General features: G+C 50.1%; 9 protein-coding genes across 9 annotated transcripts; 5 read left to right on the top strand and 4 right to left on the bottom strand.

The window, feature by feature from the left end:
- Nucleotides 1–1,173: 1,173 nt before the first annotated feature.
- NUU61_001261 (acyl--CoA ligase) lies at nt 1,174–3,091 on the bottom strand (the record flags this gene model as incomplete). The annotated part of the gene is made up of 5 exons (XM_056651843.1): nt 1,174–1,732; nt 1,795–2,219; nt 2,295–2,729; nt 2,795–2,932; nt 2,999–3,091. The coding sequence occupies 5 exons, from the start codon at nt 3,089–3,091 to the stop codon at nt 1,174–1,176; spliced, it is 1,650 nt and encodes a 549-aa protein (XP_056516693.1).
- Nucleotides 3,092–4,293: 1,202 nt separating this feature from the next.
- On the top strand, nt 4,294–6,577 carry NUU61_001262 (uncharacterized protein; the record flags this gene model as incomplete). Its single annotated transcript, XM_056651844.1, has 3 exons — nt 4,294–4,985; nt 5,039–5,713; nt 5,785–6,577. The coding sequence occupies 3 exons, from the start codon at nt 4,294–4,296 to the stop codon at nt 6,575–6,577; spliced, it is 2,160 nt and encodes a 719-aa protein (XP_056516694.1).
- A 797-nt stretch (nt 6,578–7,374) lies between these two features.
- NUU61_001263 (uncharacterized protein) lies at nt 7,375–8,575 on the top strand (the record flags this gene model as incomplete). The annotated part of the gene is made up of 3 exons (XM_056651845.1): nt 7,375–7,533; nt 7,586–8,054; nt 8,115–8,575. The coding sequence occupies 3 exons, from the start codon at nt 7,375–7,377 to the stop codon at nt 8,573–8,575; spliced, it is 1,089 nt and encodes a 362-aa protein (XP_056516695.1).
- Nucleotides 8,576–8,716: 141 nt separating this feature from the next.
- NUU61_001264 (isocitrate lyase/PEP mutase family protein) lies at nt 8,717–9,805 on the bottom strand (the record flags this gene model as incomplete). The annotated part of the gene is made up of 3 exons (XM_056651846.1): nt 8,717–9,339; nt 9,398–9,545; nt 9,596–9,805. 3 exons carry the CDS (start codon nt 9,803–9,805, stop codon nt 8,717–8,719), a joined length of 981 nt encoding a protein of 326 aa, XP_056516696.1.
- A 1,457-nt stretch (nt 9,806–11,262) lies between these two features.
- NUU61_001265 (YoaK family protein) lies at nt 11,263–12,120 on the top strand (the record flags this gene model as incomplete). The annotated part of the gene is made up of 3 exons (XM_056651847.1): nt 11,263–11,392; nt 11,443–11,472; nt 11,534–12,120. 3 exons carry the CDS (start codon nt 11,263–11,265, stop codon nt 12,118–12,120), a joined length of 747 nt encoding a protein of 248 aa, XP_056516697.1.
- A 349-nt stretch (nt 12,121–12,469) lies between these two features.
- NUU61_001266 (putative aldehyde dehydrogenase) lies at nt 12,470–12,946 on the top strand (the record flags this gene model as incomplete). The annotated part of the gene is made up of 2 exons (XM_056651848.1): nt 12,470–12,515; nt 12,567–12,946. 2 exons carry the CDS (start codon nt 12,470–12,472, stop codon nt 12,944–12,946), a joined length of 426 nt encoding a protein of 141 aa, XP_056516698.1.
- A 213-nt stretch (nt 12,947–13,159) lies between these two features.
- Nucleotides 13,160–14,683, bottom strand: NUU61_001267 (FAD-binding oxidoreductase; the record flags this gene model as incomplete). The annotated part of the gene is made up of 3 exons (XM_056651849.1): nt 13,160–13,287; nt 13,342–14,500; nt 14,552–14,683. The coding sequence occupies 3 exons, from the start codon at nt 14,681–14,683 to the stop codon at nt 13,160–13,162; spliced, it is 1,419 nt and encodes a 472-aa protein (XP_056516699.1).
- Nucleotides 14,684–15,274: 591 nt separating this feature from the next.
- Nucleotides 15,275–16,598, bottom strand: NUU61_001268 (isopenicillin N synthase family dioxygenase; the record flags this gene model as incomplete). The annotated part of the gene is made up of 6 exons (XM_056651850.1): nt 15,275–15,379; nt 15,430–15,609; nt 15,661–16,047; nt 16,113–16,193; nt 16,254–16,406; nt 16,461–16,598. 6 exons carry the CDS (start codon nt 16,596–16,598, stop codon nt 15,275–15,277), a joined length of 1,044 nt encoding a protein of 347 aa, XP_056516700.1.
- Nucleotides 16,599–17,557: 959 nt separating this feature from the next.
- Nucleotides 17,558–18,770, top strand: NUU61_001269 (pectate lyase family protein; the record flags this gene model as incomplete). Its single annotated transcript, XM_056651851.1, has 6 exons — nt 17,558–17,683; nt 17,753–17,979; nt 18,032–18,117; nt 18,173–18,258; nt 18,309–18,422; nt 18,447–18,770. 6 exons carry the CDS (start codon nt 17,558–17,560, stop codon nt 18,768–18,770), a joined length of 963 nt encoding a protein of 320 aa, XP_056516701.1.
- Between the last annotated feature and the right edge of the window lie 267 nt (nt 18,771–19,037).

The raw sequence follows: 19,037 nt of genomic DNA on the forward strand, positions 1-19,037 counted from the left end.
CATCCATTAAGGCTTCGGACCAAGTCGATCCTAATTTTTGGGCGCGTATGCTATACTGCTTCCCTCCCTTTTCTTCCCTTTTCTTCGGTTTTTTTCGTATATATATATATATATGTAAACGATAATTGTATACCTTGCTATATATTATTCGGCTGCATTGAACCAGGTGGCGTGTCTTCTACCCTGGTCCCCAACGGAGTCCATTTTGTGCGATTATCCTGAATGCGAGAATTCGAGTATATCATAGTCATTGCAGTTTAGACGTTCTCGAAGATGCTGTCTACTTAAAGGCTTTGCACTTGATACCATGACATAGCCTTCGTTGCTCCTGACACGGTTTCTACGTGATCGTAGTTTTGCTCTTCTTTAACATCCCCAAATCTGTCGGATCTCGCCAGTCACTTTCATCACGAATATAGCTGATCACAACGGCTGAGCCGTAAAATACCTTTTTTAGGACCACAAATTTTCGGAACAGGAATTGAGGTTAAGATAGGTGTCTTAGGTCGTTCAGTCAACATCTTCCGGAGGTCCTCACCGACCGCATTCGAAAAATGAGTCTTTTCCGCCTAATGAAGTCTTCCATCTTTATCCCACCCATCAATTCATCATACTATTTCTTCTCTTCATTTCCGTCGATGTTGAAAACGGGCATTCCGAGAAGCAGGTATAACTTCATTTTAATTCGATGAAGTTTCACAGAGGCATGGCTCCGCTTCTGAATGAAATTGGACAGTATTGTGCACAAAGGCCGAGCCGAAAATGAGCTGTGGAGGTTGGCGCGTAGGCAAGAAATCGTGCTTTTTTCCCCAGATATATTAAATAGAACGAAGGGGCAAACCATAAGTTTAGCATCTAAACGTTGGGCATGATAGTCCACACCCTGTGGTCGTATGTATTTGGGACGACCTTAACACAATTTATCACTATGGCCAAGGTTCTCTATTTTATTTGTGCTGATATCCCTAGTTCTCCATTCCCTGGTGCTATCCACAGCTGCTGAGGTTGCCACCCCAGGCTTTCTAGTATGTGATGTTATATCTCTATTCAACGGCCGAAATCATTCAGTTCGTTTGGTTGAGAGGTTTCGAAGCCGCAGGGGAAAAACAATATGAAAATAAAATAAGATAGAGTAGCACCAGAATATATTCATCCGCAAAACATCACCTGTATTTACAGCCTATGCTTGATCAATCCTGCCTCGATTTCCTTCTTCGCGTCCTCTCGCAAAACCCGCTTAAGGATCTTGCCACTAGGATTCTTAGCTATCGTCCCAACGAACTTCACTCCCCCAGTGAGTGCCTTATACCGCGCCAGCCGCCCCAGGACATACTGCTGGACAACTAATTCTGTCAAATTGTCTCCCCCATCACCTGGTCGTCGAACGACATAGGCACGAGGGAGCTCAGTATCAGCACTGGATGGACTGACTCCAATCACCGCCGCGTCAATGATATCAGGGTGTGACAACAGCACCGCCTCAATCTCTGGTGGTGCCACCTGAAACCCCCGTACCTTGATCAACTCCTTCTTGCGGTCTACAATATACCATTTCCTGGTTTTGTGATCACAGTACGCGATATCACCGGTTTTGAACCAGCCATCAGGATCGAACGACTGGGAATTGGCTTCGGCATTGTTGAAATATCCAGGGGTCACTGTCGGCCCACGTACGCACAACTCTCCGCGGACTCCATAAGCCGAAACGTTTCGACCATCCCCATCGATGAGTCTACATCAGAATTGAATTAGTATCTTGGATCAACCAAAGAGTTCGTGATCAAGTTGACGCACTTCGCCTCCATGTTGGGGATCAGCCGTCCAACTGATCCAGTATCATCATGCTCGGGATACGGAAAGTTGGTTGCTACACAGGACGTCTCGGTCATACCCCACACTTGGGTGAATGGAGCATCATCTGCAATCAACGAACGAAATCGAGCCTGGGCGTCTTTGTCTAAAGGAGCTGCTCCACAGACGGCAAGCCGGACCTTCCGGAGAAAGGGTTGTTGCTGAGATAGGGGTGACATCAAAATTGCGATCACAATTGGTGGAACCATGATCATATCGGTGACACTGTACTTCTCCACGGTTCTGAGGAATTGCTCGAGGTCAAACCGGCGCATCAGGTAAACCACAGATCCCATTTTCAGAGTAGAAATGTGCGTAACGGGGGCTGCAGAGGCATGGAAGACCGGTACCGCAATCACTCGTGAGATCTGTCCATTAATTTGATCAGCAATTGAAGTGCGCTCCATGTTATATGTTGAGTGTCCTGAATAGAGTTAACTCACCTCGTAAGGCCGAGGATTTATTCCAAGAGTTAGCTCATGTTGCCCAATGAGGTTATAGTGGGTAATAGTAACAGCTTTGGGGAGGCCAGTGGTTCCACTGCTGAAGAGTCTGGCTGCTGTCGTCTCCTGGGCCGTCTTCAAGTCATCAAAGCGTACCCAGTCCTCTTCGCCAAACTCCAGTAGCTGCTTCCATGACCGCATACCCGATGGCACTGACTGGTCCAGATTGTCAAATACCCACACATTCTGGGCTGGTATACCAGTCTGTTCTGCGGCACGTTGCAGAGACTCCAGAATTTCGGGCTCCGAGATAAGGAATTTACTCTGCGAAGCCTTGATGTGATGGGCGAGCTCGTGTGGGGTGTAAGAGGGATTTGAGCCGGTGAAAACACCGCCAGCGCCAATGATAGCCAGGACAAGAATGCTGTAATTGATCTAAAGTTCAAGCGGAATTAAATCAACTTGCATTCTCATTTGGGTGCGACAACCATGATGCATACATCATTGAAGGAGTGAATGAGGGCACAATCGCCCCTTTTAAACCCGGAGGCTCGCAATCCTGCAATGAGCTGGCGGATGAGCCTTCGCGCCTGGTTGCAAGAGATTGACCGTGTTGGGTTATGGACATCCACATAGATCTAAGGTAAAAAGGCGTGTGTATTTCAGCGCCATCCGCAGTCGCGGGCACATTGAAAGGACTCTACCGGCGTATCCTGGTTGTATGGCGGGTCGTCAAAAATGTACGACAAAAGGTCCTTGGTGGGGAGCAAAACCCGCTCCGCTGGCTCGAAAATCATGGTGGATAAAAGGATGGTAATTCAAGTGGCAATAGAAGCAAGGAAATAGGAAAACTTGAGTTCTCGTGCACGGGAAACTCGAGGTCAGCAAGGGCCCACGATATATGCTGACGAAGGCGCTCGGCTTACTGTAACCCCTCTCTTACTCGGAACTCGGTGACGATGATCATCTCCATGGGGCAAACTGCCGGTGTGGCATCGGTGGGTCCACATGTGCTTGGAACGGGATTGCCGTGGCTGTTGTCTATGCTAGGACACAATTGCCCCTGATCTATATCTTGTGCTCTAGGTGCCATCTATGTAATCGACGAATTCTGTTTCTACTACCTTCTACTCCCTATATAGTTCATTTATCCAGAGTGGAGACTATACCAACAAGCCTTGCCCTAGCTTTCTTACTCTTATTATCATTTTTCCTGGAATGAAGACAAGAGACTCTCGTCATTTAATAACATATTCAGTGTAATGATAACACCATTTTGATTGGGAGTACCTAAGAAACAACGATTTCACTTGTTCCTGCAGCAGGAGCCAAAACACATATCGGCCGCTGTATACATGTTAGCGGTTAGTCGTCCATTCTTTTTGGGTAAATGGAGAGAAATACTTACGGTTAAAATTCTGAGGCACTGGGGAAATTGCACGTTTTTTCCGGTTGCTCTGGCTATGAGAAAAAGGAGTAAGTATATCACTCTCTTGGCTGAGTTGGGAAACAATATACCTTGGGACGAGGGTAATTTCTGACTGCGAATCATCCCTGGTTGCTTCACTGTGCTTTTTCCATGAAAACATGGCCTTCAAATTGAAAGTTTTGGTAGGCTGCAGTGATTGAGACATTATCTAGATCGGTTGTCGATATTGTTTGAATTGGCCGAGAAGAGTGGATATATACAAGAAGTTCACAATGTCGAGGATTATATTGTGGGGATTACCCATCGAATTCGAGAATCGGAAGACCTTTATATCTTTGCCAGGTACTCAGAATGAAGGGGGAAAATACATTGATGCACAAAGCACATCCTTAGGGCTGGCGGCGAAAGAGTACACTTGGCCGATGGCCGACGGTCGGCGGATGAGATCATCGACTTAACATCCTCCCCCGTCAGCCCCCCGGACGCTCCACTGCAGCTGTCAATACATAAAATGCGCCGTTCGCCGGTGCATCCCCTGCGTTTGCCGATCAGCGCGACCGAAAAAAAAAGATGTCGTCCCCCTCTTCGGCTCGACCCTATCGGTCAAAACGTCAACGGCCGTGTGATCAATGCCGAGCCCGCAAGCTGGGCTGTCAGACCGATGGTGGAATTCCGTGTCAACGGTGTCGGGCGACTCGGCTGGATTGTACATTCGATAACCCTCCGCCGAAGAGACCGCGAGTGTCGGAGCCACTGTCGTCCTTTGACGTCCCGAGTATCGAAGTAGCGCTCCCCTCCCAACCCGAACACAGCATCTTGGGCTCTGCTTCGACTCAAGCAAGGAGTGTGTCTCAAAATGCCGAGCCCCGGTTCTCTTCATTGGCCCTTGATCAAACCGCCAATGACCCATCGCCAGCCTCGGGCATGTTGCCCATGGGAGGGCCGCCAACTCAGTTTGTTCAGAGCATAGATCAACTCGACCATGGATATGCGCAGTTATTCGGTGCATCGGCCGAATCAGACCCATGGCTGCTGAGGCACTGCCAATTCGATGACTCAGGCATGAAATTTTTCTACAAGGTGCACTTTCGCAACGCCGGAGGGGTCCCGACCGCACAGAGGATACCGGTCCACTTTATGATTTCTTCCGATGAACTCACCACGGCATTCAAGCACGAGACTCGAGCGGGCGTGGGCGATGCGACCCGTGATCGTTTAAACTACCTCGTACCGCCCGAATATGGAAGAAGGCTCGTTGCGCTGTAAGGTCAATCACAGAGGGGGCCCTGCTTTCTGTGAGCTAACACCACATTAGATTTGTCAAGTATGTCTTCCCGGCGTTGCCAATCATCTCGCGCTCCCAACTAGGGTTGAGCGCGGCATCATACCAGCTTCCAGAGCTGTCCACCTTGGCCAAGGTTCCGGTGCACCTGCTGGCGGCCGTCTATGCATCCGCATTCCCCTTCGTCGGCCACGATGATTACCTCTGTGTACTGAACATGTATCACACATCGCCCATTGAGACTTTGTGGCGCATGGTATACGAATTAGTGACCGAGGAAATCCATAGTCCTCGTCTCGCTGTTGTGCAAGCGGCCCTGTTGTATGTCCATCAGCACCCGACAGACGAGGCCCGTTTCACGACCGCCGACACGCCATTTGTGTGGTCTTTTGTCGGCCAACTCGTGGGCTTGGCATGCTCCCTCGGCCTTCACATTGAATGCCGTATGTGGGGCATTCCGGCGTGGGAAAAGCGTCTACGGCGACGGCTCTGGTGGGCAGTCTATGCCGAGGATAAATGGAGGAGTTTGCTAATGGGTCGGCCTCCCTTTATCCACCCTGCGGAGTGGGATGTCAGCGACTTGGATGAAGGTGACTTCCTGGTCGGCCCTCGTCAAGGATTCTCAACGTCATCGTGCGATACCGAAATCCCCTTTCGATACCTTGTGAACCTTGCCCGCATCGCCGAGGAAATCCATGAGACCTTTTAGTGAGTGCTGATGCCTCTCCAGACACTTGCCAGTTGTTCAGTTGCTGATGGTCGTGGCTTTTCCCCGGTAGTACCCTCAGGGCATCCCAATTTCTGAATGCGAACTTCAACACATCATCTGACTTGGGACGTGCTCTGCTTGAGAAGTTGAACGAGTGGTATTCGTCTCTCCCAGAAACCTTTCGGCTCCCCAATTGGAGCAAGTCCGTCCACGGACTCGCACCATACCCGACGTCAATCCATTTTGCATATTTATTGCTCGTGGTTTATGTCTACCGTGCGATGCTTCGACCTATGGCGCGATCCTCCAGCCCTCCATTAATATTTGATTTAGAAGATATGTCGGCAACTTCGTTGCCAGTGGACGAGGCAATCCTGGATTTTGCAGAAGTTCCGGAGCTTGAATCTTTGCCAGAGATTGAGATCTCTGACGAGTATGGTACCGGAGAAGCGACCTTGCATGCGGCGGAGAAGTGTGCGACAATCGTCGTCAATTTCACGAGACGCTTGACATCCAGTGACTTCACCGGCTTCTGGTATTCCTGTACGGCGCCCATCAAGCTCGATTTGGAGATACCGATTGCTGATTTTACTTTCCCAGGGTCCCGCATTGGCTTCGCGACAATCTCCAATTTTTTGATGCTACTCCTAGTGCAGGCCCCGAACATCGCCCATGCAACCCGTGGGAAAAGCTTGGTAGACTCTTGGTTGCAAGTGTTGCGATGCCAGAGCCAAAGCTTTCCCCTTGTGAAGTTGGGTCTGGCACGATTGGATGCGCTGCATTGGGCTGGGTTATCAGAAACATTTGCTCTTCCCCCGCAGGTGGAAGAAGTCATTGCCAATCCTCATTTCCCCGAGAGTTAACCGGCTTTTCCTAGGCCATCCATGGATATCTGCAGCTCGGAAGCATCATATAATTGATATATAGTCATCTATGACCGTTGAGTCAATCAGAGAGAACACAATACGCAGGTAGTATCGCCTTCCAACTAACACCTCGAAGTTAATCTCGTAGACTTGCATTTGGCAGCGCTGTAACACCCCTATCTACGACACAGGATGACTGTCTTGTCCCTTGCTTGATGGCACAAAAGAACACAACTAAACGCTTGAAAACCAGAGGCCTTTGAGGCTTAGGTTGAGCTCGTCTGGGGATTTTAGTTCGCTAAGATTAGGCGTTTATCCCTTTGACAGAAAATCCTAAGTGAATTGATCTGTCTTTAGGGTGGTCGGGCTGGGTATATCCCTTGGTTTGTTTTTTATTTTCTTTGGGGAGCACTCCCAAATTGTAGCCAGTCAAGTATACATCTTTCCAGGTTGTTACTAGCGAGGAGTTGCCATACTTGGGGGCCGCTGCAATTTGCTCTCGTGGGCACTATTTGAAGCTACGCCCGAAGTGCCAGAAGCCGAATAGCACAAGGGTGAGTTAAAAAAGCCGAAAAAGGGTTAACAGAAAGAAAATAAGATGATGCGTTGTTGGGTGATGCTGAGATCATTGACTGCCAGACTTGACCATATCGAGCGTCGGAGATATAGTCGGCTATCCATAGATCCCGCACAGGTCAGCACCATTTCCCCTTTCTTGATTTTATACCCTCACATAATTTTCGTATTTAGTTTTCTTGGACGGTTTGATTTGATTTCTGATACTACCTGGAATCATGTGGCCCTGGGACGATTTTGGCGAGTTGTCGGGCTCTGAGGACCAAGTTCCATCAGGTACGCGCTTGGATGATTCTGGGGGGTTGGATATTGACACAATGTCTAAAGAGGCCTATGATAATGATGCCGTCACTGCCGATATCAATCAACTTCAACAGGTTAGCTATAGAAGTGCCCGTATGGATTCAACATCACTGAATTCTAGCACAGACAATCATCAAAGTCGAAAAAGAGACGGAGTGTCTACGTCAAGACCTCATTTGCGCGGCCGAAAGAGATAAACGACAAGAGGAGCTGCTGGAAGAGTCCCGTAAACTTGCAAATAATGCCATCAAGGACAACAAGATCCTACTGTTCAAAGTGGCCACTCTTCAGAAATGGGCAGACGACCTTGTTGACAACGACGCAAAAGAGAAAATGCGTCTCTTGTATCAGTATCTCGACGCCTGGGTGAGAAGACACTTTGGCCAATCGTACAGCAACGATATGACTGTTTGTCTAGCACCTGAAGAAGATGGAATGGGTGAAGATGATAACCAGCCGCCGACCATTTACGACATTCAAGCGGAAGTTACCCGACTGATTTTCCAGTCGACTTGGACTCGGTTCATGATTGGCTTCGAGGGCGCTTTTTGGAACCATCAACTGCGGGAACTTGACACGGAGATACAAAAGCTTTGTACGTGAACTGGAAAGCTGGAGTGAATCCGCTACCACCTTCTCTTACTGACCCAGACAGGCCCAACCCATGTCCGACACCACTGGCGCTCGGCTACAAGCATGACAGGAGAATCACTTTCAGAGCAGTCCCTGGGAGAAGATTGTCATCGGATTGTCGACTCTATAGAGGTACAATTTGCCCAGTACTCCACGACAGACAAGACCAAGCGAACCCAACAACTCCGAAGGTTTCTCTGGCAATGCTTTGAGTTCAAGGGCCGGCTTGAGCGTCAGGAGCATGTCTATTGCTTTTGGTGCAGTCAATTCGGAATGCCGTTTCGTGCCACAGACATGCATAACTCCACTGGCCGGACAGGATCAAAAGATACAGAGGTGGTTGAAAGAAGTCTGTGGCCTCGACTTTACAAAGTTCTACCGTCTCAGCAGTGGTCGTTGCTGGAGAAGGAGGTCGTACGGACCATGCAAAAGATCCAGAAGCCGGTTGCTACGGAAGAAACCACTCCTAATGGTGAAGATTAACCCGAAAAAGGCCAAAGGGAGGCTGAGGGTTCTTCAGAACAAGATAAAAAAGCGCATTAAACTGAATTTGCTTTGCCTGATCTAGCTATACCAGAGCTGTTGCTTGTGAAGTAAGTCAGGCCAATGAAATCAAATACAACATCAAACACCCTGAGAAAAGCCATCACCTCCAGCCTCTGTATCAACTCGCATGGATTCCATCAGCCCACAAACCTCGAAGAGCTTCCGCGGTCCTAGTCCCTCCGGTGTCCCCACGACTCCTTCTTTCTTGAGATGTTCCAGAGTGGATTTGATGCCCAGGTAGGCCGGAGTAATAGTCGCAAACGAGAAAATCATAATGCGGAAGCCCATCTCCTCTGCCTCCTTGGTGGTGATGAGTGGTGTCGCTCCGTTCTCCACCATGTTCAGCAGAAGAGGCCACGGAGCCAGGTCTTGCACAGCTTGACGGGCTTGCTCCTTCGAGGTGAAGCCCTCCAGGAGACCCACATCGGCTCCAATGTCTCGAGCAGCCTTGAGGCGACGAATGCACTCGTCATATCCGTGTTGTTGCAAGGCATCCGTTCGTGCAATCAGAACAATGTCCGAGTGCAGCCGATCCTTGGTCATCTTGGCAGCGCGAATACGCGTGATGTACTCATCCAGACCGACCACCTTCTTACCCTGAAGATGCCCACAACGCTTGTTCTGAATCTGGTCTTCGATATGGAATCCAGCCACGCCAGCTTGGATGTATTGCTGAACTGACTTGGAAACCACCAGCGGGCCTAGAGAGTCGTTAGACATCGTGATTAAAGGGATCATTGGTGATCGGGTCTGCCATACCTCCATAGCCAGTATCCATATCGGCAATCAGCGGAGGACCAAATGGGTCGAGGTTGGCAATCATTTCGGCGTTGGTTCTCATGTCGTGCAGCTGGGCTAACCCAAGGTCTGCCATTCCCAGACGGGAGGCAGTCGTCCCAGCACCTGTCTGGATTATTTGTAAGTATAGTTTCCATCAGCTAGGGAAGACAATTTTACCATATACATTGCCTTGAAGCCAACCTCCATGGCAACCCGAGCTGACAGACCATCATAGACACCAGGACAGACGATCAGATCCTTGGTGTCTCGAAGCATCCTGCGCAACTTGGATGCGGCAGGGATCACATAGAGGGACACGGTAGGCTCCTGAGGGGTTCCGTTCACCTCATAGTAACCGTCTTTCTCCACGGTGATGGTGATGGTCATGGTGACAGGTGGAATGAGTAGAAAAGAATTAAGCGTGTTGCGGAAGAATTCTTGTGCTACAGCCCAGATCCTTTGGGATGGTACCTGGCTTTATATCTTTCGTCGTGCACGCGGACCAGCATGGCCCGACTGAGGATGGGTCAGTCTGATCTATCGGAAGAATTCAAGTCATGCTGACATGGTGGAGTGGACTGGCTAGATGATCACACCAAAATTTAGTAGACTTGGTTTCTTGACGATGCAACATCCCCTCATGCGCCAAGGACAGGACACAATCTAATTCTCCCAACTCGGTCGTACCGATCCGACCTCAAAGGGCGGATGACTGTCGCTCCGCCCAGTTGGACAGCTCCACCAGGAAGATGAATTGTTGGTTGAGAATAACCGGAGACAATTCCCAATGCGGTGGGATCTGTCGCTATGTTTTGCAGCACATCAGGCCTTGCAGGAGCCGAGATCTTCGATAATGTAAGTTTGTGATCGAACATAGTCGAACAATTTGGAAGGCTCCGGCAAAATCCCCCGACTACGGGGTCGTGAGAGAGGTCATCAATCCGAGCTCGCTTGGCGAATGACTGCATGCAGATTACTCCATGCGTCGTATTCTCTCTTGCAGCTGCGGAGAGACATTCAGCACCCTCGTGGCTCTTGGCTTGAGAGACAGTATCATGAATAACCCGGTTCGCCAAGCCTCACGTACAGCCCATCAGCCGGGAGATCAACAGCCAAAAAAGCACCGTGGGGACGTAGGGCGACCTATGATCCTGACCCCATTGTGGATTGTCGATCCTTCTTCGCGACAATGCAGATACTGGCCCAGTAAGGCTGAAATCTTCGATTGCGTAGGTTTTTTTTTTCTCTTTTGTCGCGTTTGGTCCCCAGTGAGCAAAAAAATTGGGAAGCGCTGCGGTGGTGTATATCAGGGTTTCTGTGAGCAAACTCGGCTCGATAGTAACACGCCGTTCCGTGGACCGAAGGAGACCAGAGGACCAAGTCGCCAAGGAGCTCGGCGTTGTAACCGATTCCCTCCGAGTCTCCCTTGGCATTCTGGGCGCGCAAGCCGAGTGTGTCCTTGGAGAGGAATGTTCGGCGTAGACCCACGGCCCGGACCGCCTGAAGACGGCCCCGCTGCATAATTTCGCGCTTTGTTGACGCCAAAGAGACTCAATTTCCAGACACCACCGGCCTATTGCACTCCACGTGAAAGTGGCCCTTATCTGACTGTTTTGCCACAATCCCCCCTAGTTTCTTGGACTGCGGGATTTCGCAACATGTTTTCGGCTCCGGTCTTGGGAGGTCTTTGGCCTCGAAAAAGCGAAGATACGACGGATGGAGGTGGGGAGAATGAGCTCCGGTGGGGGGCGAGATATTCGTAGTCAATCATATCCCCACAGTCTTTCTAAGATTCTCTCATTTTTTGTCTTTTTTTTCCCACTCTTCTTTCGCAAGAACTCAATATGGAACACTCGAAAATGCCGTTTGCTGGACTCACCACTCTCAAGCACGATGTTGAACCGCGACATGCTGATTTGTTGCTCTTTGCATGCTGCCTGACTTCGGGACTGGTGGATAGCACAGTCTATAATGGTGAGGCGAGCACAGGCAGTTGGTGGAAAGGACGCTGTTGACGTTGGCAGCCTACAATACCTTTGTCTCCATGCAAACGGGTATGTCTCGAGGACGAAATCACCATCGCAGAGCAGAGGGTTCTGATTCTTGAATGTGCAGGGAATACCATCTTCGTTGGACTGGGTGCCTCGAATCAAAACCCTCGTCCTTATGGTTGGGCTCGGTCACTCACGTCGATCGGGTGTTTCATCATCGGGTGTTTTTTCTTTGCGCGACTGAATCGCCTGCTGGGTGCTCGACGCCGAGGGTGTTTGATCTTGTCGTTTTTGTTGCAAGCCGCGATGATCGTGATCACGGCAGGCCTCATTCAAGGAGGAGTCATCTCCAGCGTGTTGGCACGCAATTCAGCCGATGAAACTAATTGGGATCAAGAGGTCCCCATTGTGCTCCTGAGTCTTCAATCTGCGGGCCAGATTGTGGCTAGTCGAGCCTTGGGATTCAATGAGATCCCGACCGTGGTTATCACCAGTCTGCTCTGTGATCTGATGTCGGATCCCAAGCTATTTCTGCTGCGGAATGAAAAACGCGACCGCCGAGTCATCGCGTTTGTGTTGACTCTGGTCGGGGCGATTATCGGCGGATGGGTGACCACGGCCACTGGACAAATCTCGCCTGCCCTGTGGTTGTCGGCGGGCATTAAATTCGGAGTTTCCCTAGCCTGGGGGTTTTGGAAGACGACTTCATGAAAGCCACGAAATTCATGAAAAGGCGAAGAGGCGAAGCGGCGAGGATGTGATCCCTCGGGATTCCTCAGGCCGGTTGCATTCTCAAGGATCGGGTTGATAGATTCCGACATTCCGAGCTATTGACGATGTCTTTCATTTTACTTCATTTTCTCTTTCTTCTTCATATTATTTTATATCATTTCATGTTATTCGATGTTATTTCTTCACGTCTCCCGCCCTCGGAGACTCGGAAGCAATGCCGCGAGGGCGGAACAATGCCCGCGCTGAAGGGAACTAGAAAGCAGATACGAAACCCCTGGCAACTTCTTAGAACCAACAGTCCATTCATCAACGTTCTAAGTTTCTCCAAATGTCTTCGTTGGCGGTCATTGGCGTACAGGGGCGGTTCATTACCGGTAGGGCTGGGATGTCGAGATCAGGAAGTAAACAAAGCTGACTATGGCTAGTCCCCACGGGTCTGTTCATCTACAATGAATTCGTGCCCTCACTCACTGGTCAGACCATTTCAGTCGAAACCCCTGCCACCGGCCAGCAACTAGGAATTATCTCTGCCGCGGGTGCAGCGGATATCAACCGGGCTGTCGAGTCCGCCAAGCTCGGGTTTCAGGCATGGAGGACAGTCCCTGGTCCCGCCAAGGCCCAACTGCTGCTGAAACTTGCAGATCTGATCAGGCGAGATGCCCAGAATGCCTGGGCGATGCTGAATCCCAATGTGCCCTTCGGTGGTGTCAAAGAAAGCGGCTTTGGACGCGACATGGGCGAAGAGGCCCTAGCGAGGTGGATGTCGGTGAAGGCCGTCAAGTACCATATTCTTCCACGGCTCTAATGGAGGCATGATTTACCAGGACTCTTGTGGCATACAGTGTCTAAATATATGGGCCGCGACGCAGGAGTTTAGCCATATCATGCATTCTGAGTCTTCTGACGACACCGACACTATATGAGACGAGCGAGGATCTGGTACATTGTGTATAAATTGCGTTCTTGGCCTATCCCAAGAGCGACACGCATGTTTGGGCTTACCGTCGATATAGGCTGCCTACTGAGAGGTCGCTAGCGGAATGGGATGCATCTTGTGAAAGACGTTGTTAGGGTCATACTGGGCTTTGACTGCCTGGAGCCGGGCAAGATTGTCGCCATAAATATTCGTAACCACCGAATCGCCTGCTGCAGAGAGATTTAGCGCTTAGAGCCGCCGAGGTATCAATGATGGTTTCTCACGCTCAGCGTAGTTGATGTACTGTGGGACTTTGGTAATCACCTGGTTCTGTGTTTTCGTATCCAACTCGGTCTTCCACTTAGACTGCACCTCGCGTGCCCAAGCTCGATATTCCTGATCTTTGCCTGGGTCGGTCCAGCGCAGAAAGACAATGCCATTCTGAGTGGTGCTGCGACTCGCCATTGGACTCGCTGTCAAGGGCACCTCGCAAATCTTGCGCATGTCAGTGAACTCAAGGATGATGGCAGATGGCGCCAATTCGGGCTCTGCCTGTGTTTTGGCCATGATACTGTCAAATATCTTCCGCGCAAATGTCGGATCCAGAGGTGGCTCGTAGAAAATACCCTTGAACAGCTTGCGGTCCCCATACGTGGCTTGCGGGTTCTGCAGAGTATTCACCACTGGGTAAGGAATCATGTCGAGCGTGTTAAAAACGGGCCCCAATGCTACCAATCCAGAGAACCGCCGTTCACCCTCGTCCCGGGGTCCGTTGTAGAAGCAAATCACGACGATGCTTGGCCCTGACCCATCCGGTGCTCGCGCAAAAATACACATAGCGCCCGATCGAGCATCAGGCAATGCCAGCAATGCATTGAGCTGCTCCATGACGGCCTCTAGCCTTTCGGGTGCGAACCCAACCACCCCAGAATACACGGACTCTTTCTGGTCATGGGCCCGGTAGGTGAAATCCACCACAACGCCAAAATTGTATCCAGCTCCTCGCAGCCCCCAGAACAAATCCGGATGCTCCGTCGCAGAGGCATGAACAAGATTGCCATTGGCCAGGATCACTTGGGCAGACAGCAGGTTATCCACGGTGAGGCCATACTGTCCACTCAACCACCCATATCCCCCTCCCAGGGTCAGACCTCCGACTCCAGTGTGGTTCACTGTTCCGCCAACGGTCGCCAATCCATGGGCTGCGCCGGCCTCATCGACCTCCTTCCAAGTCGCACCTCCCTGCGCCGTGATCGTCTTGTGGGGGACGTCGACCATGACTTGGTTCATGAGCGAGAGATCAATCACTAAGCCACCATCGCTCGAACTAGTTCCGGCTGCCGAATGCCCACCACCCTTCACGGCGATATCCACGCCATGCTCTTGGGCCCATAACAAAGCCGTTCGAATATCAGCGGTGTCGATAGGTTGGATAACTACCCCCTAGGATAATCATTAGTCTATGGCAAGAGGTGGTGAGTATGTGCCGCATACCGCGTGTTTTGTCCCCGTGTCTGACCAGCGGATTAAAGCATCATTGTACCCTTCCGAGCCAGGTGTGTAGACTTTGGAGGTCGTGAGACAACTCCGAAAAGTCTCTAGGGCAACAGCATCAATCTTGGCCATTTGCAAAGGTGGGGGAATGTTGCTTCACCCCGCGCTGACTGGGGGACCCGCTGTACTTATTCGAATCTCGTTTACTCCACCCGAAATACCCCTTGTCATTCGATGCTGGCGGGTGTGAAGTCCACAGCCTAGTGGGGTATATTCCGCTTTACGCAGTTTCTGATCACTTCGTGCTGTCGATACCTATAGTTAACCAAAAGATTATAGTATCTGAATCACGAAACTGGTGATGTTGAATAGTAGAAGAGAATATAGGGAAACTTGTAACTAGCTAGAGAAAATATCCTGAACAAAGTAGTAATAAATAGGTAAATAGGAAGTAGAGAATACTAGAGGTATATAAGAAAGGTAGAAAAGAAGGGGGTAGCGACAAAGAGAAAGGGGAAACGTTTAGAAACATATATATATATATATATATTTAGAAAGAGACTAATAATTACGATCAGCATTTGTCATATAAATAAAAAGACTCTATCTTTTCTTCACTACATCTTCTCAAGCTACCAAGTGAAACGAGGGCCAACGGCTGATGATTGAACAGTATGCAACGTCCACAAGTATATGCAAGAGCCATACTCTCCACTCCAACGACTATGTTAAATTTTGCTGGGAGTATTTCGCATACAGCTCTGGGTACCATCGTTGCCCTACATCCGGATGGCTGAGGATGCGATTTCTGAGGTGCGCCTCACCGAACTGTTTTCTCATTAGAATCAATGGAGGAATTTCAAGGCTGCACGGCTTACGCAGGAATACAAGGGAGATAGGAACTCGCTCGGAACATCCACCGCTCGTTTCTTCTTATCATCCGAGACTGGAATGCAACGCACAATGTGGGCCGCGGATTCCTTTAATTGTTCGAGTGTTAAATCCAATCGCACCCCCAGAAAAAATGGGATACTATATCGAGTTCGAGATGTTGGGGCCTGGAAGGGTTGAGATGAGCGATTCGTCATTGCACGGACTGGCATACTCACAATGACTCGGTGGGTGGTAGCTGCACAGATGCCACCAGTAATCGCCTCAAACCCTTGTTGGATATTGATCACCAAGCTTCCCTCTACAGGCGGGGCATCGATCCACTCTCCACTTTTGTTGAGAACCTGCAAGCCCCCTGTGTCGTCTTGAGAGAGAAAGGTAAACAGACCAGCTGAATCCTTGTGGGGACCAACACCTTGAGAGTTGGGTGCGGACGGTGGGTATTTGACAAATTTGAGTCGACTCATGTTGCCTTTGAAGGCATCGAATGTTTCCAGTGGGAGGGATAGACATTCAGCCACCAAGTGTACAAAGGCCTGTGCCAATTCGTCGATTTTGGCGATATATTCTTCCACCAGACTCCGTGCACCAGGATGATCCGGGTACTAGGAAGTGTCACTAGAGCTCTGACAGGCGATACAGACAAATTCCTTGGAAAATCAAGGCTTACCTGGTTTGGCCCTTCTAGCCTTTGCCAGAATGGATCCTCTTCCACCCAGGTCTTCATACCGGGCGTGCCAAAGTCAAATTGCTACCAGTTTCCTTAGTTTGCGATAACATCTGGATTTCGGCAAGGGAGTGCATTGGTTACCTCGCGAAGATCAGTCTTCGAGGCCGTAGTCTCGGCACCAAGCCGAGTATACCCGAGGAAGGATGGAGAGTGAATCATGTTGCATTTCTCTTTCACCTCCGTTGGTAACGCAAAGAGTTGTGGCAGGTAATCATGGGTGCGGCGGATGTCATTCTATCGTGCCTGTCAGCTTGCTGCCAATTCCATAGGAGTGACTCGTCAACATACTTCTATCCCCGTGTTGGTCAGATACAAAAAGCCCACCACGAAGATTGCATCACGCAGCCGTGCCAGTTCCTCTGTTTTCGTTGCTGGGTCATTCAGTCGGGCAAAGTCCACTGTGGGAACCGAAGAAAAGGTCTCCATTTGAATCGCTGCTCGTCACAAACAGTCAAGACTTGTTCCAGGTGTTTCTCAATGAGCTTGTGGACGTCGATGTTCAAGTCAACTTGCGGGGTTATTCACAGGATGCAGATTACTCAGCCCGGATCTGGCGCTGTATGCATTCATGGGCTGTTTGGAAGTGTTCCGAAGCATATCAACCGAATGCCCATTGGCGATGGGGACGCGGTCACATCATTTTCGACACGGTCGATGCCATCCACTTCGACTACCAGCTTCACTCCAGCTATGCTCTACGCTTGAGTTCCAAAATACATCAAAATACTCACGACCCTGCAGTCCTTGATGCTCTCGCATATTCCGTGACGAATTCGTCCGCCAACCCATGACCGTACTTTGCTCTCCTCCATTGATGGAAATATCAGCATGCAGTGGACCCTTCATATGCCCCTGCCAAGATACGGGACTGTGTTGAAACCCCGGCCACCTTTAGCGCTATTCCTTGCTCTAGGTGAAACTCCCCTCCAATTGATTTGTGGAAGTTCTGCGGAAGCTCTGCTGCAGTGTCCAGGTTATGCCGGCCTGGTCTATGCACTCCGAACCTAGATGGATCGATCTTGCAAGCGATGTGGTTGGTGCTTGAGGCCAAGTTTATTTGAATCAATTGCACAATTTCTTGATTTTTCACGGAGGTCGCTAAAGCATCACTTTGACACATGCTGTGTCGGAGAATTAGTGCTCACTCGTCCACCCGCGGGAATTGATCAAATGGCAGACTATGAGCTATTTAGCACCGGGATTCCGCCAACTCCGTGAACAAAGACGTGAAATGATGGGAGGATCTCTGGTGGGGAGAGCTACAGGGGTTATGGATAATATATAAACCTCCTTCGAGCTGGCCAGAACCCCTCAACCTCGACACATCTTATTGCTCCCTTGCAAACCTCGAACAAGTTCCCTCTTTCTGACTTTTCCCTGACTCAATGGCTCCTTCGAAGTGGATCACTGCCGTTATTGCCGGGTGTCTGTCTGGACAGGCCCTTGCAGTGCCTACGGCCACCTCGGACTTTGAGGGCAATCCTTTGGCTAAACGCACAAGCATCAATGATGTACGTGTCCATATAGTAAGGAATGGACAATCCTTTCCAATCGACTCTGGCCAAGTTTCCACAATATAGGCCGCCACGGGTTATGCGAGCCAAAACGGCGGTACCAAAGGTGGTGCCGGTGGTACAACCACGACTGTCTCCTCCTCCGCTGCATTTACGCAGGCCGTATCGGGTGACGCTGCAAAGGTCGTGGTCGTGAGCGGGACCATCACCCAAAAGGCCGATCAGGCCCGAGTGGGAAGCAACACCAGCATTATCGGCAAGGACTCGAAGGCCATCCTCGAGAACTTTGGCTTGTATGTCGGTGTTCTCGATCGCGAGTGATTATACGGTACTAATCTCGAACAGACTGGTCAAAGAAAAGTCCAATGTTATCATCCGGAACCTGGGCATCAAGAAAGTCTTAGCTGACAACGGCGATGCCATTGGTATTCGTAAGTTTGAACCAAGTTCCGTTCCCAAGGAGAAAGGGAATCTAACGGGCTATAGAGGACTCGACAAATGTCTGGGTGGACCACTGCGATGTCTCTTCGGACAGAGACCACGACAAGGACTACTACGATGGACTGATTGATGTATGTCATACTTTTGCCGGCTTAGAATTGTATATGCTGACCAAAGCTAGATCACCCATGCGGCCGACTATGTCACCGTGTCAAACACCTTCATTCACGACCACTGGAAAGCGTCGCTAATCGGCCACTCGGACAACAACGGCAACGAGGACACCGGCCACCGTGTCACACAGAATAACAACTACTAGTACAACATCAACTCGCGCGCTCCCTCTTTCCGCTTCGGAACTGGCCACATCTACAACGGCTACTTTGAGAATGTCAGCGACGGCATCAACACTCGGAAAGGTGCTCAGCTTCTCGTGGAATCTAACAGCTTTGTCGGAAGCAAGAAGCCCTTGTACTCGACTGATGCTGGATATGCTGTTGCGAACGACAATGGCTTTGGGGATGGTTCCAACACGGCCGAGAAGGGCACTCTGACCTCGATGCCCTATAGCTATACTCTGCTGGGCTCAGGGAAGGTCAAGAGCGCCGTGGTTGGCAGTGCTGGCCAAACTCTTAGCTTCTAAACCCTAGTCACAGCGCATAGCGAACTGGTCTTCGAAGGAGCTTGCAGGTTGATCGGATGAGTTTCCCGTGTAGTGTAGTGCCGTTTTCAGGACAGTGGTCTCTCTATTCAATCTTACTATATGGTATCCGCAGTCACCATCACTCTTTACTTATGCTTTCATCTGAAATTTATACTCTTTAAATCCCGTAGGGCAAGACTGAGGCCACGCAAAATATGGGGGTAGGTCTAAGTTGGGTCGAGTTGAAGCGTCAATTGAGTTCTGCTT

The sequence above is a fragment of the Penicillium alfredii genome (genome assembly GCF_028826965.1).
Source record: "Penicillium alfredii strain IBT 34128 chromosome Unknown utg000001l_segment0_segment0, whole genome shotgun sequence".
Classification (NCBI taxonomy): Eukaryota; Fungi; Ascomycota; class Eurotiomycetes; order Eurotiales; family Aspergillaceae; genus Penicillium; species Penicillium alfredii.